Source organism: Spinacia oleracea, chromosome 5 (genome assembly GCF_020520425.1).
Source record: "Spinacia oleracea cultivar Varoflay chromosome 5, BTI_SOV_V1, whole genome shotgun sequence".
Taxonomy (NCBI): domain Eukaryota; kingdom Viridiplantae; phylum Streptophyta; class Magnoliopsida; order Caryophyllales; family Amaranthaceae; genus Spinacia; species Spinacia oleracea.
This window is the reverse complement of record NC_079491.1, coordinates 782,959-804,271: the sequence shown is the minus strand read 5'-3', so window position 1 is coordinate 804,271 and position 21,313 is coordinate 782,959. Positions and strand designations below refer to the sequence as shown.

Sequence of the window (21,313 nt, the reverse complement as noted above, 5' to 3'; positions counted from 1 at the left end):
GCGGGTCAGGGTCGGTGCGGGTCAAAAGAGGGTCGGGTATTGAAAGGGTCATTTTTAGCGGGTCGATAATGGGCGGGTCAAAACGGGTCGCGGGTCAATAGCGGGTCATTAGTGGGCGGGTCAATAAACGAGCAATGAAAAATGAAAAACAAAAGAGCCATGTGCAAGTACAAGTAAATACGAAACTATACACGTAATTTTTTGTATCATTACTATTTTAATTTTCAAAATAATTGTAGTATAAGTTTGACCCTATAATGACCCTATCCAATAAAGGCCCTGTCCAATAGGAGCCCTGCCCAATAAAAGCCCTATTAACTTGACCCTAACCCTATATCCATTGGACTACCCTGTCCAATAACCAGGTCTAGGGAGTAATAAGGGATCAAGGGAATCATGGTTGCGAACATAGGAGACCAGCTCTATAAGCACGCGATGTCCTTGTTGGTTCAATTCATGTAACTGACTCCAGAGGAGGGTCTTCCACCGGGGCCATTCAGGCCCAGACCCATGATAAGTTTTTTAGAAATTATTAATTCTACAAACTAGATATAAAATGTTAGGGACTTATTGATCAAATGCACATGTATTTAATAATTAAGTGTTGAAGTTTCAAATCTTGGCCCATCGTAATCTTTTAGTCAAGATCCACCACTGGAACAACCCGACTCTATAATTAAGATCAAGTCTTCAATATTGTTATAGTTGTATTACAATAAACTAGTGTAAGACAGTCTTACCTGAAACTTATTCTTTATAAATACGTACTCCGTACAAGACACGTAAAGATTTTCCCAACCTGTGTTAAAAAGGCAAGGGTACGATTGCATTAAGTAGCTAGCCTATATATTCATGTGGTAAAAAAAAAAGGACAGGCTACATAATGGGTTGATTTAGCTAGGTTGCTGAATTGGATCAAAATGATGAAAACCTCTGATGTACTTGAATCCATGAATTTAATGAAGCATTCCTCATTGTCTGTACTTATTTTCACTGACGTCCGTAATTTTTATTTATATGGGGTAAATTTAATTTTAGGGGAAAAAAGTAAGGAGAGTTGCAGAAGGGCTAAAAATGGTAAAAAAGAAAGAAAAGGGTGGGCTAAGTATCTTTGTTGGGTTTAAATGGAGGAACAATGCATTGAATTGTGAAGTTAAGTTAGGGTTCATCTTCATCACGTACCAAAGTGATGTAATAAAAAAGTACGTAAGGACAGACTAACTTTCGGTTTTGCATTGTTCATTTGGGGAATTGAGCTTTTTCTATGGAGCAAAGCAAAGGGCCATGCACAACATATATACTTTTCTTTTCTCATTTTCAAAATTAATCAAATTAACTTTAATAAGATACTCCCTCCGTCCCGGAATACTCGCAACGTTTTGACTGGACACGCTTGCCAATGCATAACTTTGACCACCAATATCTTTAACTACATATTATAAAAACTTATAAAAAATTAATATTTTGAAAATATATATTAAGATAAAACCAACAATATATTATATACTAACATTTGTTTTCATATACTTAAAATAAAATAGGGTCAAAGTGAAGCATGTGAATAGTGCAAAAAGTCAAACCGTTTCGAGTATTATGGGACAGAGGGAGTACTATAAGTAATTACTATGAGTAATACTAAGGCTTTGTTATCTTATCTTATTCTAATTATTGCTTATTACAGAGTAGATCAGATCAGACCGGATTAAAAAAAACTCAGAAAACTCTCACATAAAATATTAATTAGACTAAACCAAACTAGAAACTTGAAAACTTGAACCATCAGGTAAAGAGAACAAGGCCTAAAGCGTTTACTACCAGTAATATACTAATATTGACTAACCTATTTCTAAAGTACTTCAATTTAAGGTAAAAAGAGGACCAATAATCTCGATCTTTTCCTTTCAACCAATTGGTCAAAACTAGTTTTACTTGTACTAGTACTTCATATAAATAATAAGATAGTGCTATTTTTCATTTCAAATTCGGTAGGAGTAAAATAATAGTGCTCAAATTCAAAAAAGGTACGTTTAATAAATCGTACGTCAAAGGAGTGGATTTTCATAATCACTCGTCAAACAATTGAAAGATCCAATTATATTTTTCGATCCCCAAGTGTCATAGGTTCTTAAGGGCGTCTCTAATAGTCTTTCACCCCTATTTCACCTCTACTCGTGTTAAGGAAATCACTGTCATTGATGAAAACAGAAAAGAATAGGTGGTTTATGATTTGGTAGACTTACACTTCAAGCCGTTGTAACCGAGATTATCACAACAATCATGAGCTGGCAGAAGAAGGGTACAAGTTTAAGAGGAAGTCATTTCGGCATGCTGTGATGTGTTTCAAAATACATCACAAAGGCATTTCTGTAAATAAATTGAATTTCAATGTTACATGTTTTAATCGTAATGGTACATATTTTTATCGTAATGACACATGTTTTTATCGTAATGGTACTCCGTTTAACGAAATGGTACTTTCTTTTTAATGAATGGTACACAAAATGGCATGTGATGTACATCACAGCATGCCGAAATTCCGCTCCCACAAGTTTAAGTGGTTTTATTTCATTTGGTTTGTAAGCTATGTAAGGGACTTTCGCAGCCCTAGTTTAGTTTTAGTTTGTACTTATAGTTTGTAATGCTTTTTGTTTTATGCAAATTAAACTTACGTCAAAAAAAAGAAAAAACAATCCCGTACAAAATTTCTTTTACCAAGTAGCGGGTGAGATCGCCACTGAAAACACATTTCAAAAACACACAACAATGCAGCAACTCTCACATCTGTTTCTTTTACCATTCTTTTTGCTACTTTCGTGCATGCTTTGCTAATTGCTATTCCTATTGCTGAATGCTGCCTACCTAAAGATCGCTGTGGCAGCCCGACCCGATCTGACACAAAAGCCAGGCCAAACACAAAGTAATGGGTCGGGCCTGTGCTGTTTGTTTTTGGAAAAAGCACGACACAACACATCACACTAAATTCAGTAAAATTAGGCTTATGTATATATGAAGGACGGTCCGGCCCTGAGGCCCATGGGCATGGACCTTGAAAATGTCAACCCTGCCCACTCAACCCAACCCGATGCAGAATGGGTTTCATGGCCCAGGCCCGTGGGCTCAACCCAAAGCACAACCCACCCGGCCTACCCCTCGTCCCTGTCTCCAGTCGACCCATCTTATTGCGCTTTTCTTGCATTAAATGTGTGTTAAAAATACAGAATATAAACATTACTACAAACTGTGCATCTTGGTTGCTGGTTTTGTTTCAGCTGTTTGTACTACACATGTTTATGTAAATGTTCTCGAAATATTCCTCGTGTTACTGAATTTTTAATGCGTATTATTCACCGAACATTGTTGAGATAAACCCGGAATAAGAATATTAGTACAGCAATAAAATGAGCGGAAAAATAAGGAATGAAATTAACTCATAATAGTACTAGTAAGACGGTCTCACATGAATTCAAACTGAAACCATATTATGCGAGTTTTATAGCTTAAAACTTACCTCCAACAAAACTGAGAATGTCATCCAAATCCCACTTTGTGAAAATGAGACCATATCATGCAAGATTTCAGATTTCGCCCTTGAAAAATCTCGATTGGTTATTTCGCACATTACTGAAAAAACATACCATTTCTTCTTACAAAGAATCATTTTCGAAGGGGGGTGAGGGAAATTCCTTTGTAGACACAAAAATGCTTCCTCAGAAATGTGGAATAAGATCATAAATATACAAACTTATGCCTTTACGCGGATCTAGCAGGAAGAAAAAACCGAGAAATAAATAAATAAAAGTTCCTTTTGATACAGTTTCTGTGTGTTCTAAATATAAATGTACAAATCTAACACTATGTTACAAGCAATAGGAAGGGAGTAATTGTTTTTGTTTTTTTTCTGAAAAAAAAAGGAAAAATTGAGATGCTACCTATTGAACAAAAGCTGGCTCGCCGAGTGCACTGGTTTCTGCTTGTATTTGCTCATGACTGTGTTCCTGGAGTACAACATAAACAGCATTGATTCAACACCGACTTTCATAGTAAAAATAAGCCGTGCAAAAGCCTCATAACTCATAAATATAAAGGTTATACTGCAAACCTAAATATAAAGTATAACCTAAATTAACATTTAGATATCCAAATTGTTCTTGGAAAATATAATTGGATTAAAGCAATCCTTGGGAGAACAATATAATGCATCGCAAATGACATTTAATTCCAACTCAGAATCTCAGCCGGACACTGGAGTTGTTCCACAGTATGTCAAAATCACTCATTCTAAGCTACCATATAATTGACCCATCGATAAAAATAACTTTGGAACTAGTTTTCAAAGGATATGACATGATTTTACAAAAGGAACGTTCCTTAATTTATCATAAAACATGACCACAAATCAATAACTTTTTCCAGGAATACAAAATATAATCCGTTACATGTGACAAATATGTACAGGCAGAGAAAGCAATTTAAAAGTAACTAGTTTTTTTGGCCCGTGCTATGCACGGTATATATATTTTTCAATCAAATTAAATAATTATGTTGATATAAAAGTTGAAGGGGCAATGAACCAAGTAATCAAGCATTGATTAACTGATTAAAATATATAAAAATAAAGGAGATTTTGAGGCGGTGACAAGTGACATGCAAATCCTCCTGTTTTAAAATATTATAAGATAGATGGCACATGGAGAATACTAACCACAGAGCACGACATTGCCAATTTAGGGTTTCCAAAACCGCAAGGTTCCTTCTGGTCTTTTATCACTCGAGTTTGACAGTCCTCTTCAACAGATGAATCCTCCAAAGTTGAAGGATGGGGCTCTTGACTTTTCAACAGTTGTTCATAAAGGGAAAACTCCTCTGGCTTTTCCCACTACAAAAGTTTCATAAAAGTTGAGCCAAAAAGTAAGCTCCAGAATTGAGGAAACAAGGTAAGTAAAGCCAAGATATTAAAACATTACCCTGCTTTCAAAAGTCACACAATTGAAGTAGTACTTGCATCCATCTGGGCATATGTGTTCACTCCAATCACAGTCTATAGGACTTTCGGACAAATCAGTTCTAGATAAACCACATGAAGCAGGTTCGGAGCTCAATATAACTGAGTTCGATCCAGTATCTCTGCAAGGTTGGGGTGACTGAAAAGAAGTAGTCAAAAGAGTTGGAAAGAGAAAAGCACACAAACACGCGAACACACACACACATGCAGACATATGGAATTGTTTTTCCCTCCCATATACTTTGATACGTACAATTCCAATGCGATTACAACTATTCCCTCCTCCCCTCTTAGTAGACACGTTCACATTTACACGAGAGAGAAGTTGGAGGGTGTGTTTGGGGGGGGGGGGGGGGGGGCGGCTTTTAGAGTATTGCTACTAAAAAGGGACCGAGGGAGTATATTTGAAAAACTTTAACTATGTTTTAGAGTTTTGATGATCAAATTTTTAAGATTTAATCATATCCTTGGGGAAGAGTGAGGTTTTTCTTCATCTCTAATATCCATCAACCAAATAAAGTGATAAAAGAGGTTTTTCTTCATCCTGTTTGAAAAATCACATATACATGCTAGACCTATCTAAGTCAATCGACTCAATCAGTCACATAAGGGCAGAAGAAACTTTTTTTTTTTGACATTTTTCAACAGAGTAAATAGTTTACTGTATTTCCTGAAACCATGTACATTTAGCTTTTATACTGTATTTCCTGGAGGGGGAGGGGTAGTAATCATTGGCATTCCATAATTCAGAAAGTTAAAAGAGAAAGGGATGTCATAGCTCAAGCGTGAATGTCCTGTAATTGGCATATGAATACTCCTCTCAATTTCTATCCTTTCCGTTTTCTAGCCTATAACTTCTATAGAAACATAATCGGCCAACCTACCCACTTTTTTTTGTCATTGCCACTATTCCATTTCTGCAGCCCCAATATACAACAACCTGAAGCCTAACAGAGACATCGATAAACGTGAAAAACACGAGTTCAAGCAAACCTGATGATCATGTTGCTGGTCCGTGCTGCTTTTTGATCTTCGGTCTGAATCTGAATGCAATGGTGTCTGTAACTGAGAATCAGTTTGTTTGGCGGGCTGAGGGCTCCCCTTCGAAGGTTGTGAGGGTTGCAACGACATCTGAGAAAACCGCGAAGGAGAAATTGGCTGTTGAAGTGGTTTCTGTGTTTCACAAGCCACAGGACACTCCAAATTGTTTCTTACTGTAGGAAAATTTCCACCTTGAATACCTGTAGAGTTTACTTGCATGGAAGTTGTTGTGTTTCCCTGCAGGACGCATAAACAAATTCCTTTATGTTTCCCAAATGGTAAAATCATAATGCGACAAACAAAATATATTTAATATGTAATAGTAGTAGTGTATAAGAGGCAGTAAATAAGAGATAGTGGTATTTCTTGGTTTTTTTGATAGGTAACTCTTATTTAGCGTTGGTGACGCTCTAAGGGTGTTTTTGGATTATTTTTTTTGAAGAACACGTTCTCATTTACTAACAATATCTGAAAAGTAAATCTGCTGACTGAGATTCAATCGAACAAGAAAATCTACTTTAAGCAAAAAACGTTCACCAGGGGAACATTGACACATTAAGATCTTTTTAATTTAGAGAGTAAGTTCTAACAAAAGAACATTCTTGTCAATAATTTAGTCATGTGGTTACGTACAGCATTAATAAAGGGAACGTACAATAGCTAATCATCATGTACTAACCAGATGTAGAGAATTAGGCATATTGCTACCCCGCATATCCACAGGATTTGGATTTGACCTGCAGAAAGTATTTTCTGAGTGGTTGCAAATGTAAAGCATATATGAAACGCATAATGAAATATAATTTTCTTGTCCCCGGTGTGTTTATATGCGTCAGACCATCATAACGGTAGACAAAAAATGACCCACTTCATTGGACAAAAACATACACCATTAAGAAATCCGCTAAAAAGAAAAGGAGAGAGATGTGTCACTGATACAAGCTTATCATATATAGAAGCCTAATTCAAAGTAAATAACACATCAACAAGAGAGCAGAACCAGATAGTGTATACATAATACAAGCACACGAGAAATAAAGTAATACTCCGTAATAAACATCATCATCATCATCAATTAAAACAGATTTTATATTTAATAACAGTAACAATATTATAAATAATAATGATAAACTCGGAGAACTTTGTCATGGAAATAATATGAGTTGCCTCATAAACAGAAGCCAGGAAAGCCATTTATACTGTATATTAACTGTTTGGATGTGCGCCACAACTGAAAAGTGAAGATTCACTTAAAGCTAGCTTCACTGCCACAAGAACTAGAAGCATCCACAGATTGTACAGTAAGATTGCAGCCATAAAGTTTTCAGATTGTGACAGCATTTTAATACCAGGAGGAAAACAAAGTGAAGAAAGGGAAACCACCTGAGTTCTCCGTTCTTTTGCTTCTTAGGTTCAGCAAAACGAACAGCTAATACCCTGTCACACCCCTGGGGAAAATATGAGTAGCGAGTGAATTCAATCAGCAAAGGTGACTCAGAAAGAACAAAAGAAAAGTTAAGCAATCAGATTTACTTTCATCACATAGCTTCCATTTAACCCGTTGATTGCTGCCATTGCCATATGTCTTTGAGTAAAGCCCACAAAACCACATCCTACATGGTTTGAACATGGAAAATGAGTATTAATAAGGAAAGAAAAATACAACTATTCTACAATAACCAAAGGAAGCATTAACAAGAAAATTGGAAAACCACCACCATCCAAAGAGGATCCAGCTGAAGATGGCTTGGCACAGAAGACTAAATGTTACAAAATTTTAGAAAGTGGAAGCATGTACAGTTCATTTTCATGGTGGATGAATTCTGATCAGTGTACAAAAAGAAGTTCAATAAAACTACAAAAACACAAGGTACTTACTACTTGCTATGACGATGTAATAACATCAATACACTTGTAAAAGTATGAGTATCACAGTCACGTCATTTGGAAATAATCAAGGCCAAGGTGAATCTTTAAGGGTAAAAGTTGAGAATTATCGAAAAAGGCAGGAGAACAATAGCTAACATAAGACATTACCTAGCCCACACACTCTTATTCAAAAGAAATGCAAAGGGTCAGAGTAGTGAAGTAAGGATACAAAAACAAACCACGGTTTTGCTTCGAATCATCACGCAACAGGTAAATATCAGCAACAACACCATATGATGAAAATATCTGACAAGGGGAGGAATTATTAGAAAGCTATTTTATCCAAAGAACAGACATCAAAATTAATTTGGAAAAGGCTTTTACCACAAACGAAGTAAGAATTTAACTCATGAGGTTAAAGAAATCAACTAATTTTGAGGCAATTGGCCAAGCATATTAAGAAGTTAACATACTTCCTCGACTTCCTGTTTTGATGCTTCTCTATTCAGCCCATTTACATACAGCTTGTGCAGAGTCTGTCCAACGACTGCTGTAACATATAAACAAAAAAGATAAATGGCTCACCAATAGAACATGGATAATTTATCTTCCATTTTTTGGGAGAAGCAGTTAGCACAGTCATACAAAACATATATCCTGCTTTTGAGACGAAGATACCTGGTCCAGGAAAGGTCGAATCATTTTGCATCAAGCCTAGAGAATGTACCCCTACAGAAAGATAACAGAAAGAAAGAGAATGAGCATCCAACCACTAGTTAAGTCAAATAAATCATCTCCTCTTAATGATAGTACCTGATTTAGAAAGGCATGAGTCATGTTGCACTGGACGCTCCAGACCTTGAGAAAGTGCCCCCCACGAACAGGTTGGGGAAGAAAACAAAAGAAAGCCGTCATAGATCAGTGACTCATATCGTTTCCACTATACATTATAATACTGAAATGATTAAAAACAACTCTAAAGCACATGGAAAAAAACCCAGATGATCAACGTACCAATTTCATTCCAAAGTTCCTTCCTCTAAAAACCATCTATACCTATACTAATATATTAAAAAGCGTCCTCAAGTAACTAAGCAAGTATATATAGCAAGCCGCCCCCCCGCCCCCCTCACGCACAAGGAACATGTCACATCATCCATTCAGCCAGGAACATGTATTACCAATGAAAATAAAAGGTACTTTTAGTAAGATTCAAACATCGGACCAAAAAGAACTGTACTAGAAGTATTACCATCTTTGCTATCCATTAGCTATGATTTCTTAGTCCACCAAAATATATCTAAGTTGCATCATACGAGTGCTTTATTTTGTCATACTTTTTCACTTGTTCTTCTATTGTTTGCTAATTTCTACTAGGTAGTGATTGTAATTTAGTATACATTTTGTTACGAAATAACCTTTATCAACTTTATGGTTTTGAACAATCACGTCTTCGATTTCCAGCCATGTCATATAATAACATCTTTTCCGTTCAATAGTCAAAATTTGTTGGACATCTTTGGATAATAACACCAAGGATGCAGGCATCATACTTGATTACAGAAACAAGGTTCCAGGGCAAAAATAAATTCATAAACACACTACGAAATACAAATGAAGGCAATACCTTGACGTGGCTTGGATCCATCAGCATATCTTACTATAATGGGAATCATTGCCTGAAAATAAGATGTAATTTAAAAGTGATCACGCCATTGTTTATTCAACAAGGGCATAAAGAGAACATCAATAACAAGTTCTATCACTTCTATAGTTCTATCAACCTACTTCTGGAAAAGTGAACTGATTGTGTAAAGCTGCTATTGCTCTGTCAGCCTCTTCAATCAACGAATACTTCACAAAACAATACTCTGCAAATGTAGCAATATTAGCATCACAATTATTGTAAGGTGGAAACTGATACAGTATTATGCCTTAGCTTTTCCCAAAGTTCCTCCCCCCACCCTCTCCTGCTCAAAGAGGCAAAGATAAAGTAAACTCAGCTGTATTGTGTATAGCAAACAGAGAAAGGACTATTCCTTGTGTCCATATTAACAGTCTCAGTAGACTTAAAATCATCTTCAAGACATATCTTTGCCCACTGTTTTTGCTTATATTTATTAACTTTCTAGCTATCAGGGAAAAAGAGTTCCTAAGTTGACCATAGAATGTCAAGCACGGTTACTATTCCAAAAGTAGGGAGAATCATTTATTGCACAATTTGAAGCTTACACAAATATTTATGATGATGATGATCCATTAAGTAGAACATCAAAAAGTGTAGGAGCACACTCGTAAGGAAACCAAATCACTTGCTAGATCATTAAGAAAGGGTAATAAATAAAGAGTGACCACACAGACCACAATAACAAGCCAGTCTGATCCCAGACAGTGTCTGGGAGAACCAAATATACACATCCTTACCTCTAAACAATCCAAAACTAGAGTGACCAAACACAAGATAAAACTTTCACACAAAAACCCAAAACCAGTATGGTACCCGACAATGGCGATTTACATACGCACCATAAAGTATAAACTACCCCCTCTAAACTTACAATTTTTGCTCCTCAACTTATCAAAAGAGACATCAACAAATGAGTTGCTATTGTAACTTTGTAATAAATATTTCTGATGCTCCATGTTACCGCTGATGAATATATAGTGCAAACTCGTTTATCAATCAAGGATTCAAGGGAAATCTGTAGAGCTTATTAAGAATTTAATATTCACCATTGTAAGTGGACAACATTTTGGGATATACAAAAGTTGAAAGGCGGAAAAAGGGAGAACCATAGTCATAAAATATGCTAAAGCATATAAGAATTTGGTTACATATAAGTATAAATACCTTGCTTTTGACCAGTCCATTTATCAGGGAGAAGAACAACCTCCACAACATTTCCATACTCTTCAAACAAGCAATATATCTACAATTCCAAGAACAAAAACCAAAACACTATGTGAAACATCAAATAGAACAAGTATCTTTGTAAAAGGCAAGACTTCAAAGTAATCTGCAGCAATAAACGATCATGTAAACAAGGTAGAAGGGATGAACAATGATGAGTTATTTTATTTACTTCCAAGCAGGTCAGCAAGCTAAAATGTCCATGCCATTTCTATTCATCGTATGCACATTATGAATTAGATATTGGTGCAGCCGTGCAGGAAAGAAACAAAAGTTTCAGCTCATTAGAGGGACAACTTGCTTGATATACTGCATCTAGACTTGTGGTGTTGTGCACAAAGTTTGCATTTCCCCTTCATACTCCCTCCATCTCTTTTTGTTTGCTCCATTGGTGTGAAACACTTTTTTACTTTTTACTTATGAAAAACTTATGACTTATGGGAAAGAGAAGTGGTGGGATGTAGTGGATGTGAGTATGTGACCGTAAAGTTGTTGTCCCCAGCGGCCATTTATAGTATGGAGCAAACTCAAAGGGACAAACCAAAAAGGAAGAGTAAACAATTAAGGGAAGGATGGACTAGGGAGTAGACATTATTGCTAATCGGAACCAAGAGGTTGAGGGGGTAAAAGGGTGATATTGTTGACAATTCTCGAGAAGACGAGGGTGACATTTAATTGAGATGCATGGAGAAAATATTTTAAAACTATCTGTTAGTCAAATGATCATATCCTCTGTATGATAGAGGTATGCTCGCTTAAGACGGGATTGCAGGGTATTGATGTAATTCATGTTACAATGTATTGTAAGAACTTATAAGGTGACAAACACCACCATCATCATCTTTATAATGAAATGAAACACATTGCTGGATCTTGATATATCAAATCAGGTGAAGAAAATGGCTCATGAATCAATAGCCGTACCTCATCTTGGGTCGCAGTTCTGGGAATCCCGGCCACATAGAGCTTAACAAAATTGCCCTCATCAGCTCTATCTATCAAAAAGAAGGCAATACCATGAACTATCAATTCATTTCTCACATAACAATTAGCAAATAAATTCACATCTTCAATGAAAGTACTCCAAACTCGTAATGGCTTTTCCGGATCAAGAAATTAGCTTTTCCTAATAAAATCTGAACACCTTACAGTCCAAGTTAGTGGACAGTGGCGAGATTTTCTCCGCTTTACCGGATGAAGAAATTAGCTTTTCCTAATAAAATCTGAACATCTTACAGTCCAAATTAGTGGACAGTAGTGAGATTTTCGAATGTCATAACAAAATTATCAAAACCCTAATTCCAGTAAACTTAAGGCTTTATGTCTATTATCCATCACTTCAAATTACATTAAAATTGGATAAACACTCCAGAATCAAGTGTTCAGCTAATCACCCTAAAAACACCACATTTTCTTTAGTTTATTAGGTAATTTTGACAAAAAGCTGAAGAAGTTCTGCTACTAGTCATCTTTCCAAATTACAACCTAATTCGAAGAAAAATACAAGGGAACAAATACTTAAATTAAACACAAAAACTTCAATCATATCACCTCTATTAGACGCAATCATTCCAAATTGTTCCAATAAAAAGTTAAGTATACCAAATTTCTCAAAACAAACAGGAAATATACTAGATAATAAAACAGCAAAATCAAGCTTAAAAAGAGAAAGAATGAGAAAGAAATTACCGAACTTCCGCTTCCTCATGAAATGAGGCTTCGACTGACAGAAACCTCCGGAGGCCGGCGGGAAGGGGTGATCGGAGGGAGGGTGAAAGGGTGAAAATTGAGGGAAGCCTTCGCCGGAAAAGCCAGGGTTTCCCCACTGGAAGTTGGGAGGCAGTGGCGGAGGTGGTGGGTCCCAGGGATTGGGGAGGAAAGGTGGAGGAGGATTGCCATGTGACTCCATTTTCGAATTGGGAAAAGCTGCTTCAGAAGTAAGGTGAGGAGAACCAGAGAAGTGGAGGGAGAACGTTCATACTCCGTACTACGAAGTAGCAAGGATCACTGCATTAAAGTACGGAGTTGTTAAAATATTATATGAGGAGTTTGGTGCACCCGGATGAACCTAAACATTTTCGGTAAGTATGAAGGCTCACAGGGCGCGTTAGGGTTGTAAATAAGTCGATGCGTTCGCTAATAACCTGTGAACAAGCTCGATCAAAATATGTTTATTAATGATAATTCCGGTTTACTACATTAATAATATTTCTATTTTTTTTTTTGCAATGACAACATGAAATATGTAATAACTTAGTGGTAGAAGCTTTATCCTTTAAACACAAGGCCAAGGGTTCATACCTTACCCAAATCATGTTCGTGCTTAGTGGTATACTTTCTTGTAAACGCCTTTTAATATAGGCTCGATAAGTAAACGAGCCAAGCTCGAACAACATCATGTTCGGCTCGTTAACGAGCACTCATTTACAAGCTCGTTTATAACTCGCTCAAGCTCAAAAATAAAATTTCATGGAATAAAATATAGTATATTTTTTAAAAAAATGACCCTTGAACGTCAAGAACTGTATAAAACAGAAGCGATCTATAGTGGTATAATGTCCCATAAAATATATTTCAATCATACATATGATTGTGAAATTTCTCCAAAATTATATAATTTAAATCAATTTGACGATTTCTCAAACCTCGTTTATTAAGCTCTAATAAATCTCGTTTAGCTCGAGCTCGAATAAACGAGCGAGCTCGAGCCGAGCTCGAGACATCATAATACTTAGCGAACAAAGCTCGAACAACAAATTGCAAAGCTCGGTTAAGTTCGAGATAAGTTCGAACGGTCAAAATCCTTATCAGGGTAAAACTCGGATTGACTCGGCTCGTTTGCATCCCTAGTTGGCATGAGTCTACACGGGTTGACTAATAGTTTCGTATGTGATATTTAATTCAATAACTACTTGCTTGGGATTTAAGGGGGAGGGGGTTGGGGATTTCGGGGTTGTAATGGGCTCTGGGTGGGGCCTTGTGAGAGAACAACCCATAAAATTTCTTATTATCAGTAAAAATAATAATAATATAATAATTCAATAACTAATTATGTTTTCTAAATTCTTACTCCGTATGTATAGGTATATAGTAAACGTATACATACTCTACTTTGTTTCAGTTATTTGTGACGGTAGTTACACGTAACTATTTTGTGACATGTGCTACCAATTATTCGTAGGTTCAGTGTTATTGAGACTGAACTTAGTAGGGAGAATCGCATGCTCGATCCCTGCATCAATAATTGGGAGGGGACTGAAATCTATCCAACCAAAATCATCCCAAATTCGAATTAGCCTCAAGGATGAATCATTTGGTAACACCCAAAACAAAAATAGTGACATGTGCTGAATCATATGTGGTTGAATATTTGGATTCGATGATAATGAGGTCAGCAGTCAGCTCAATAAGGGTTGGTTTGTTTGGTGTATCAGTACTCTCACGCTCTTCGTATTCTCCGTCCCTTCCCTGCTATTTTAACCCCCTTTCCCTTCTCCTCCTCTACCCCATCCCTCTCTGCCACATTCATTCTCACTCACTTTCTCTCTCCGCTTCTTCAATGGCTTCCATCACTGGATCATCCGTCTCCTTCAAGTGCGCCCCTCTTCAGTCCTCGGTATAATACTTTCTTCCTTTTTTTTCAAATTTATTTTTATTGCTTGATCTGCAATTTGGATATGCCCTTTTGTTGATCTATTGCTGTGATTTCTACGCATTGAGATTGTTTTTTGTTCATCTCTTTTTCTGGGAGGGGTTTGTGGGTGGTGGTGATGGTTGATTTCTACGCATTATAGTGAATAATGTTGATTATCAAGTTTCAATCTATATTGTACTTGCTTTGTTGAATTAATTATTTGATGCATGCCTGTGACTATTTGTTGTTTCGTTATGTTATGTTATGAATTTGAATTTTATTTGATAAAGGGTTTTTTGTGGGTGGTGGTGATGGTTGATTTCGTGTTCGATTTGATATAAATTTATGGTGTTTCAGGCGAGATCAATCTAACAAGATCACACTTTGATAATATTTTATTATTAATTTTGACCTTGGAAAAGTCAACTGGGGTTTTGTGATTTGGTTTGATCAGCTTAATTATAGTAATAATGTTGATTATCAAGTTTCAATCTATACTGTACTTGCTTTGTTGAATTACTTACTTGGATGCATGAGTGTGACTATTTGTCGTTTTGTTTTGAATTTGAATTTTATTTGATAAAGGGTTTTATATGGGTTTTAAAATTGGAGTTTTAATCGGATGAAATTGATCAACATTGTTGAATTTTCAGTTTGCGGCATTGTTTTTGTGGACGTTTTGGACTTTAAGTTTGACAGTCTTGTCTTTTAAGGGCAAAATAGAAAGTTTTAGGGAAGATCTGCCCTTAATAAATCAATCTAATGCAGATGAGTAGATTCGTTTAAATTTCGATAAGGTCATGATGATTCAAGGATAGTAACTATGATCTTAATGTCGTTTTAATTTTGTTAGTTGATTATGTGATACTTCTTCTTTTCGAGGTCTGTGATGTATGGATGACTTAGTACTTGGTATTGTTGAGTGTAGCTACTTTCACATAGCACAATCATCTCTTTGTCGCGCTATGCAGTTTCATTGCCTTGTGAGTTTTGTCCTGCCTTTTTTCCATGGATTTTAACCCCTTGAAAATGTACATAAACGAATTTATCTGTAGTTGCTTTGTGAGTGCTTGATCGGTTCCTTTGCATGTCGAGGAAGTCTTAGCCTCAAGTGGCTTGTGTCCACGCGAAAACAAGGGAGTACCAATACAAAATATTGAGTACCAATACAGAATATATTAGTACTAATAACACAAAATGACTTGTATTGGTACTTCTTAGCAATTTTGCGTTTTTGGTACCGACATATTATGTATTGGTACTCACTTGTGTCCATATGGACACAAGCCATTATAGGTTTAGAAATCCTCTTTGCATGTCACTTCCAAGTTCTACTTTTGCTGCTTTTTATTGGAATTACTATACGGGTTCGATCTTCGGAGCAAATTAGTCCGTTGTTTTTGCTAGATTGTTTCCTTTGCATGTCACTTCCCAAGTTTTACTTTTACTGTTTCTTATTGGAATTACTACACGGGTTTAATCTTCGGAGCCAGTTGTTACTAGATTGGTTCCTTTGCACGTTTGCATGTCACTTCTCAAGTTTTATTTTTTCAGAGCAAATTGTTCTGTTGTTGCATTTCTGGTACTTAAATGATCTTTAAAGTTGTCTATGAACTCATGCTCTTGTATTTTATTTCTTTGACAGTTTCACTCCAAGAACTATGCGCTGAAGTTGTCAGTGTCATGGAGGAGAACTCCAGTGATGCCACGTGGCCTAAGTGTCTCTTGCGCTGTAAGTACCTATTCTTCCTCAGTTTAATCCTGGTTTCCTTTTCTTCTTTGTGCTTTTGAAGTGTGGTTTTCCCGGTTTTTTTTGTTAAATGTATTACTCGCATAATATATGAAGGATACTGTACGAAAATTAAAGTATTGACAGTTTTGTTTGGCTGTCATAAACCATATGAAGATGAGATGTGTTGCTACCTGGATCATTTCATCATTATTATGCTTCAATGGCCAAAAATTCTTGTATGTTATCTTTTATTTTAAGCTAATATTCTGCATTTGGCGTTGTTGAGCAGGCCAAGCCCGAGATGGTAACAAAGGTCAGTGATATAGTGAAAAGTCAGCTTGCTTTGGCAGAGGATGCTAAAGTTACCGGTGAAACAAAATTTTCAGAAATTGGAGCCGATTCTCTTGACACAGTAAGTTGCCTCAGTTACAGCTTTTACTGTTATTGCATCAATACTCAACACTGCATGCTTGATCTGTGCACTATTGGCTCTTTAGTTCATACATGCTTCTGAGTTCTGAAGAACCCGAGTCACATAAGTCGTGGTAGCATCTGTGAACCTGACGGTGATAGACACTTAGGGGATGTTTGGTATGTAAATTTTTAGAGTGGGAAACGGATTCAGATAACCGTTCACTTTATACAGTAAGTTGTTTGGTTTGGAGTATGCGGTAACTGTTACTGTTGGGGTAATTTATTCCCCTACTCTGTTACTGCTCTTAAAGTCCACGGTAACAATTACAGTTTCCCCTCAAACAGCGATTGCACTGCCTCCTTTCTCTCTCCCTTTCCTTCTTCTTTCTCCCTTCCCCCCTCTCTTCTTTGAGCAATTGAGCTTACTCCCAAATTCAATTGAATCTCCCAAGATTTCAACGTTTCTGTAAATTTCTACTTATATTTTTCTCATAATTTATGAATTTTGTTCTTTCAATCTAATTTTCGAATTTAATAAACCGTAATTTTTAATTTGGCCCTTGTGCTTCAACTATGTTCTTATTTCATCGATATTTTTCTGGTCTTTGGTTATTATTGGTGTTTTTGTTAATGTTAACTGGTTATTATTGGTGTTTTTGTTCATGTATTGTTGAATTTTAAGTGAAATTTCATTATTTTATTGGGAAATAGTTAACATTACCCTTTTCCCTTCTTATTTGTTTCCATTCCACTCCCTTTCCAACCTTCATATCAAACACCCGCTTAGTTGTCTTCCCTCCTTAGTTCAATGTGCTAGGGAAGTGATCAATAGATGGTCATTCTGAAAATGCTTTTCCTTCACACTTCCATGTAAAAAATTAAGTTCAATTAGTTTGGTCTTGATCAATTTTACTGGCATCGCATTATAAGTCATGATAATTAATAATTAATAATTTATTTGACAGGTTGAGATTGTGATGAAGCTCGAGGAGGAATTTGGGGTTACCGTTGAGGAAGAGAATGCTCAAACCATTACAACTATTCAAGAAGCGGCAGACATGATCGAGGCACTTCAACAAAACAAGTAGATTATAGGTTTCTCATCCATGGATGGGAAATGAGCACTTGAAATTTTTCTAATCTGTTTTCTTTTAGATTTAGACGTTGTCTTGTATGTTTAGTGGTATTCAGCATATATATACTCCTATCTTATATACATATGGAGTATAAGATGAATGAAAATCCTAATATTCATGAAAATGCACCATTGTTGAAGGTTTGAGGCTCAACTTTCTATTTATCACATAACCATTTTGTTATTACATTATAACTATAGCAATATCACATAATCGCGTATATATGAGGATGTTATATATATACTACATATATATTCTTCTTGAGTTTTTGATCTGTACGTTCTCCAGTTCATCTTCTTTTCTGAAAGAACTGCATGATTCGGCTTCTTTGTGGAAACAGGATCAACTTCATGAGTTGTGGATCTCAAATAGTAGTCAAATTAGTCCTGATATGAAAAAACATATCTCTGTATACTAAACTAACACTAAGACAACCAAGAAATTATCTTCTTGTGTAAGACTGCAACATAATCAGCTTCAACTGGGTTTTCACCCATCTGCACAAAAAAAAAACACAGTAATTAAGTAATTAGATGCTCATACATTTTGCATATGATTATATGTGTAATTAGTGATTAATTAGAAAAGAAAATTAACATACTTGGACATGAAGATGGAAGCAGGATCTGTCTTCACAAACATGTTGCGAAGAAGCTCCTAGAACAATCATGCCCTGACCTTCTAATTTCTCAATCAAAGTTGACAACATACCAACATTGTTGTTGTTCTGTTCACATATTTGGACTATCACTTCACCATTTTTCACTTCATTCATCGAAACTGTTAGTGTCTTGTTATCTTTGTTAGCAACATTGTTGTTATCTACAACAACTTGCAGTTTCTGCTTCTTTCCTAGTACTGAAATCATGTTGTTTTTCTCGAGTGTTAGCTTCTCTACTTCAGCTTGAAGTTGAGGTACATAATCGAGGGCTCTGTCAATAACATATGGTGCACTCCACCTCTTCTGCAAAACAAAGTAAGTGTCCATTACTTGAAATGGTGTTGGCACTTGGCATTTGCATATAGAAGATCAAGATCTCGTTCTTGATTGAGGAAGAGTATTGTAGTAATGTACTGTATTGAATCGAATATCTATCTCAAGTTAGTCAGTCCAGTTATGTGTGTTAAATTTCAGAGAAATATGAAATGGGTGTGGACATCTCACATGTGGGTAAAAATGGGTTTCAATACTCGCACTCATATGTGAGTGTCCTTAGAAATAGCCAGTTATGAAAGTCCCAATAAACCTGGGCTCTGATACCATGATAAATTTCAGAGAAATATGAAATGGGCCTACGCAACCCAATAAGGGAAGGAGAATGCAATTCACCTATAAGCTCAACGGAGGTTCCAAACTGAGTTTCAACAACGTGAATCTATGTTTGAGCCACTCCTAAGCATTTAGCATTTCGCAGCTGATGGGGTTCGACCTTGTGATAGATCTCTAAGTCTTTCAAGTCACAAGCTGAGTTCCCTCAAATTCCTCACCCACACTAGGTTATGGCTCGTTGGCTCTAATTATATTCCATAGACCATAGTGTTGGTGGTTTAAGGTGTAATTTACATTAGTGTCTTAGGTTTAATTAGCTCGACTCCTTTCATCTTCAAGTAGAATGAATGTATGATGATGCATTACTTGTAATGTACAAATGCACATGATTATAAACACACATGATTAATTGATTATAACACATCAACATGGATCGACCACTTTAATTTGAAGTTATATATTTATGTAATTAAGCAACAAAAACAATGTGACATAAATAATGTAAATTAGTACCTTAGCTCTTCTAGAATCAGGGAGCAAAGTTCGAAGTGTTAAAAATATTTCATTAAGCTTCATCCTCCTTACTTTCTCCTTAGCATTATGATCAAGTTTCTTGCTTGATGATCCTTCCCCAACACCAGAAACAGCTGCAACACCAGCAGTGGTGGCGGCGGTGGTGATGGTGGTGGTGTTGGTGGTGGTGGGACAGTAGTATTGCATCTCATGATGTACCTGTTCAAGACCAACCTGGTGTTCAATTGGAGTTGCCCAATTAATGGTGTCTTGTATTATGTTGTTGGGATCATATTTCTCTAATAGTGTATAGTCTATAGCATGATCATCATCATCAAGAAATATGCTTAAATCTTGGTACTCTGATATGGGTAATAATGATGATGTACTTGGCAAAGTATTTTGATCTTCAATAAGTGTAATTGGGAAATTAATTGGATCATCATTTGTTCTTGTTGTTGTTGGTTGATATGGGAAAGAGAAGTCATCTTCCTCGTTGTAGAGGGGACTTCCAAATGGAGGGTTAGACATAAAAGCAAAGAATACATATAAGTCAATGTTTTTATATGATTGTGGCTATGGATGACCGGTGAAAAAAGGGACTGAATCATTCAAGACGTGTTATTATATACAGTTTTAAAAAAAACTTAACAAAATTAACATAAAATATGACCGTTTTATGAATATTCTTTTTTAAAAGAGAGACAGGTTGTAATGTATGCGAATATAGAGTTTATAGGATGGACAATCAGAAACATAGTTTTGACTTTTGTGGTGGGTTTTTTTTTGTTTATGTGCACAATGTCAACTATAACACGGCTACCTATTTATACCTTGAATTCTAAAATTAAAAAAAAAGTTATCAACTTGGGCGGTTAACATGGGTGAAAAGAAGTACAAATTATTATTAAATAATTACTTGTACTACTACCTAGTACCATATCTAACAAAAAGATGTATAAAAACAAGTTGCAAATTCCATTTATTTGGAAATATGCCATTGTTGTCAACAAAGGGAGAATCTAATGAGAGGAAGAACAAATAGGGCAAATAAGGCTAACTAACTAACTAATCACCCTTTATTGGTAGAAGTATAAATTATAATAGATTGATTGAGCATATATTAGACCTAAATCACATGATTGAATTAAGAAAATACATAAAAGAAATAATATGTTAAAGACTAGTAATTAAGGAGGGACTTACCAATTAATCTTGTATTAGGAGCTAAATCTCAAGAAAATCACCTTCATTGCCGAGTTGATTAGAGAGCCAAAAATGAAGGATATGGTAAATAATGTGGATGTACGTGCATTTGAAAGGAGGAAGTACGAGTAATTTGAGTAGTACAACTTAGAAGTGAATATAAAAAATAAAAGAAGAATAAATAAAGCAAAAAACTTTATAAAAAAGGGAAAAGATAAGATCAAGCTGGATTTTAGGAGTTAAAATGATTATTTAGAGGAAGAGGAGAGAGAAAGTTGGAAGGGTTTTTGGCTTCCATGACTCAAAATGAGGAATATTAAGACATGATTAAGTTATAGTACTATTTGATTGCTATTTTTTATTGCTAATGTTGCTAGTACAATTGCCTTAGCATGCAAGTACATATACTACTATGTGCATAAGCTGAAGTACGAGTCTCTACAACACTATGGAGTACAAAGTACTTCCTCTGTTTTTTATAGCGTGCTTCATGTATCGAATGTGATTGATTAAGAATTGGATAAGGGAGTTGTGAAAAGATAAAAATAGTGGTATCAAATACATTTTATGTGATAGTAAAGTTCT

At 35.8% G+C, this 21,313-nt stretch overlaps 3 protein-coding genes across 7 annotated transcripts; 1 reads left to right on the top strand and 2 right to left on the bottom strand.

The window, feature by feature from the left end:
* Positions 1–577: 577 nt before the first annotated feature.
* Positions 578–12,848, bottom strand: LOC110776705 (flowering time control protein FCA). 5 transcript variants are annotated; one of them, XR_008922255.1, is made up of 18 exons: positions 12,513–12,848; positions 11,748–11,818; positions 10,764–10,842; positions 9,701–9,783; positions 9,540–9,591; positions 8,726–8,770; positions 8,591–8,641; positions 8,386–8,462; positions 8,152–8,218; positions 7,577–7,656; positions 7,427–7,491; positions 6,723–6,780; positions 5,996–6,280; positions 4,965–5,141; positions 4,703–4,876; positions 3,930–3,995; positions 3,509–3,621; positions 578–799 (listed from the first exon to the last, which is right to left on the bottom strand). XR_008922255.1 is itself a non-coding variant. In XM_056830480.1 (17 exons), exons 1-16 carry the CDS (start codon positions 12,730–12,732, stop codon positions 3,930–3,932), a joined length of 1,650 nt encoding a protein of 549 aa, XP_056686458.1. In that variant the 5' UTR covers positions 12,733–12,848; the 3' UTR covers positions 3,333–3,621. The 5 variants fall into 5 exon arrangements, 4 of the variants coding, with proteins under 4 accessions (XP_056686458.1, XP_021836952.2, XP_021836947.2 ...); XM_056830480.1 differs by lacking the exon at positions 578–799 and having other exon boundaries at positions 3,333–3,621; XM_021981260.2 differs by lacking the exons at positions 578–799; positions 3,509–3,621 and adding an exon at positions 3,689–3,760.
* Positions 12,849–14,251: 1,403 nt separating this feature from the next.
* LOC110776697 (acyl carrier protein 2, chloroplastic-like) lies at positions 14,252–17,925 on the top strand. The gene is made up of 4 exons (XM_021981246.2): positions 14,252–14,439; positions 16,103–16,189; positions 16,479–16,601; positions 17,569–17,925. The coding sequence occupies exons 1-4, from the start codon at positions 14,383–14,385 to the stop codon at positions 17,689–17,691; spliced, it is 390 nt and encodes a 129-aa protein (XP_021836938.1). The 5' UTR covers positions 14,252–14,382; the 3' UTR covers positions 17,692–17,925.
* Positions 17,871–20,697, bottom strand: LOC110776678 (transcription factor bHLH160). The gene is made up of 3 exons (XM_021981232.2): positions 19,523–20,697; positions 18,341–18,703; positions 17,871–18,236 (listed from the first exon to the last, which is right to left on the bottom strand). Exons 1-3 carry the CDS (start codon positions 20,051–20,053, stop codon positions 18,165–18,167), a joined length of 966 nt encoding a protein of 321 aa, XP_021836924.2. The 5' UTR covers positions 20,054–20,697; the 3' UTR covers positions 17,871–18,164.
* Positions 20,698–21,313: the final 616 nt, after the last annotated feature.

Excerpts from the sequence above, each read along its gene's own strand:
- LOC110776705 (XM_056830480.1), bottom strand. The coding sequence starts at position 12,732 with ATGGAGTCACATGGCAATCCTCCTCCACCTTTCCTCCCCAATCCCTGG. Across the intron at positions 8,219-8,385 it reads CAAAACAGGAAGTCGAGGAA|ATATTTTCATCATATGGTGT; the intron begins GTATGTTAACTT and ends TCCCCTTGTCAG. Across the intron at positions 3,996-4,702 it reads TGGCAATGTCGTGCTCTGTG|GAACACAGTCATGAGCAAAT; the intron begins GTTAGTATTCTC and ends GTTGTACTCCAG.
- LOC110776697 (XM_021981246.2), top strand. The coding sequence starts at position 14,383 with ATGGCTTCCATCACTGGATCATCCGTCTCCTTCAAGTGCGCCCCTCTT. Across the intron at positions 14,440-16,102 it reads GCGCCCCTCTTCAGTCCTCG|TTTCACTCCAAGAACTATGC; the intron begins GTATAATACTTT and ends TTTCTTTGACAG. Across the intron at positions 16,602-17,568 it reads GAGCCGATTCTCTTGACACA|GTTGAGATTGTGATGAAGCT; the intron begins GTAAGTTGCCTC and ends TTTATTTGACAG.
- LOC110776678 (XM_021981232.2), bottom strand. The coding sequence starts at position 20,053 with ATGTCTAACCCTCCATTTGGAAGTCCCCTCTACAACGAGGAAGATGAC. Across the intron at positions 18,704-19,522 it reads CTGATTCTAGAAGAGCTAAG|AAGAGGTGGAGTGCACCATA; the intron begins GTACTAATTTAC and ends TTTGTTTTGCAG. Across the intron at positions 18,237-18,340 it reads GCTTCCATCTTCATGTCCAA|ATGGGTGAAAACCCAGTTGA; the intron begins GTATGTTAATTT and ends TTTTTTGTGCAG.